The sequence below is a fragment of the Plasmodium reichenowi genome, chromosome 6 (assembly GCF_001601855.1).
Source record: "Plasmodium reichenowi strain SY57 chromosome 6, whole genome shotgun sequence".
NCBI lineage: Eukaryota > Apicomplexa > Aconoidasida > Haemosporida > Plasmodiidae > Plasmodium > Plasmodium reichenowi.
Window position 1 is genome coordinate 121 of NC_033651.1, and position 2,352 is coordinate 2,472.

Genomic DNA, 2,352 nt, shown 5'->3' on the forward strand with positions numbered 1-2,352 from the left:
CGCAATTTATTTTTATTTAAATTTATTCAATTCATATTCTTTAATCAACAAATGTACAAGAACAATACGCGCAAAATTAGCATAAGAAATATAAATAGAAATAAATAACATATATTCATGTAAAATTACAAGTGTGTTATTTATTTTAATAGATAGTTTTAAATAATGAAAATAATTATTTTATGATTATCTTCGAAAAGTTTCAAACAAAATTATATCTAATTGTACGGAATTATATACGCAAAATAAATAAATAAACACATATATATATATTATATATATATATATATATATTTTTTTTTGAAGAATACGAAACATTAAAATATTAAAGTCAATAAAAAAAATAAAATAAAATAAAATAAAATAAAATAAAATAAAATAAAAACATATAACATATAACATAATTAATTATACAAACAAATAAATTTTAAAAATTATATAACATGTAATCTTTCTTTTGTATTTTCATAAATAACAAAAAAGAATTTACTAAAATAAATAAATTTATAAGGTACTTTTTTAAAACACACATATAATATATACACATATATATATATATATATATATATATATATATATATATATATTCCTTTATTTAATATTTATTATTTTTTCTTTTATTTTAGTATGTAAAAATGCTACATGCAAACCACAATAAGTATCTTCTATTTTATACTCATGTACTAAATAATATATATTTATAATTATTTATAATGTTATTCATATACTTCATCTGTTTTTTATTCATCAATATATGGAGCTTCTATGAGGCATTTTTTATAATTAATTATTGATGGATTATAATAACATAATATATTTATATGGTCATCCATATTAATTTTACTACAGTTATCAGAAAAATTTGTACTATTCAAGTCATTTTTTTTTTTTTTTTATTTTCCCTTTCATTTATTGTTAATCCTTCTTTTTTTTTTTGACTTAATAATTTTTGATCATCCTTATCCACATTTTTTACCTTTCCCTTATATTTCTTTCCTGTTTTCCCCCTACACTTATTTTTTATTTTATTATTATCCTCTTGTACTTTTTCATAATCTGATTTCATTTCATTTTCCATTTTTACTCCTTTCTCATCTTCTTTTTTTTTTTCTTCTTCTTGTTCAATATTTTCTACCTTTATATCATTATTCTCACCATCAATATATTCCTCACTTTTTAAATTTTCATTCAACTTCACATATGTATTCATAAAATTATCTACACCATCCATCATAATTTCTTTACATGAATTTAATATATCTTCCTTTAATTTTCTCCATGATAATTTAGTTGCATCTAAAAAAATTTTATATTCTCGAATGTTCGTTTCAGTATTGTTGAACCATATTTCAAATATTCCATCAATATATGGCTCATTATTTATTCCGTTCATAAAAATTATATCATTACAACTACACCATAATCTATTCGAAATATCCAATGGTACAAATTTACTTTTTGGTAAATTTTCATAAAAATTATGTAGTTCTTCTTTTACTAAATAATATTTTTCTTCCTCATTTTTCATAACTCTACACCAGATTTTATACATTAGCATTTTATCAGAATATCCGTATTTTATAAGCGCATCGAGTTCTTTCCTTATTTCTCGATCTTCTTGATTCATATATTTATCACTATTTATATTATCATATGGATAAAGGCAATATTTTTTACACATCTCATCATCACATAAATCTCCAAAAAATTCTTCATTCATGGTAAATATATTACACTCATTCATTTCGTAAGATTTCTCAAATATTTTCTCTATTTCCTTTTTATCTGATATATCCGATACATGTCTGAGCTCATCCAAAGAAACTATATCCTTATTATTATCCTTACATTTACTATTAATCCTCTTTATTTTAGGTAACCTTCTTGAAATCATAAGATAAAATAAATAAAAACATCCAAATGGCGATCTTTTAACATATAAGCTTTCTTCAGATGATGAAAATTTACATTCGCTTAAATTTCTTGCATAAGTATCTCTTAAAAGAACTTCTGATTTTTCATATTCATCAGTACTACAAATCTTTATAAAGAAAAATTAAAATATAAAATATATATATATATATATTATTTTATATTGTTATTTTATTTTTTGTAAACTTACTATTAATATTATAAATATAATTACAATTATATTCACACAGAAATATTTACACAACAACCAATTAAAATATGTTCTTTGACTCATTTTTATATTTCAACATATCACAATTTCATATATCTCTATAACAATCTTCCTACTTTAAATTGTTATTACTCAATAATTTTACAGGGAACATAGAACTACGTGTATTACAATATAACATATTTTAACAATAATTTTTTAGATTAAAT

At 19.9% G+C, this 2,352-nt stretch overlaps 1 protein-coding gene across 1 annotated transcript; it reads right to left on the reverse strand.

Annotated features, from left to right (window-relative positions):
• Positions 1-871: 871 nt before the first annotated feature.
• Positions 872-2,206, reverse strand: PRSY57_0600100 (putative exported protein; the record flags this gene model as incomplete). The annotated part of the gene is made up of 2 exons (XM_012906379.2): positions 872-2,041; positions 2,123-2,206. The coding sequence occupies 2 exons, from the start codon at positions 2,204-2,206 to the stop codon at positions 872-874; spliced, it is 1,254 nt and encodes a 417-aa protein (XP_012761833.2).
• Between the last annotated feature and the right edge of the window lie 146 nt (positions 2,207-2,352).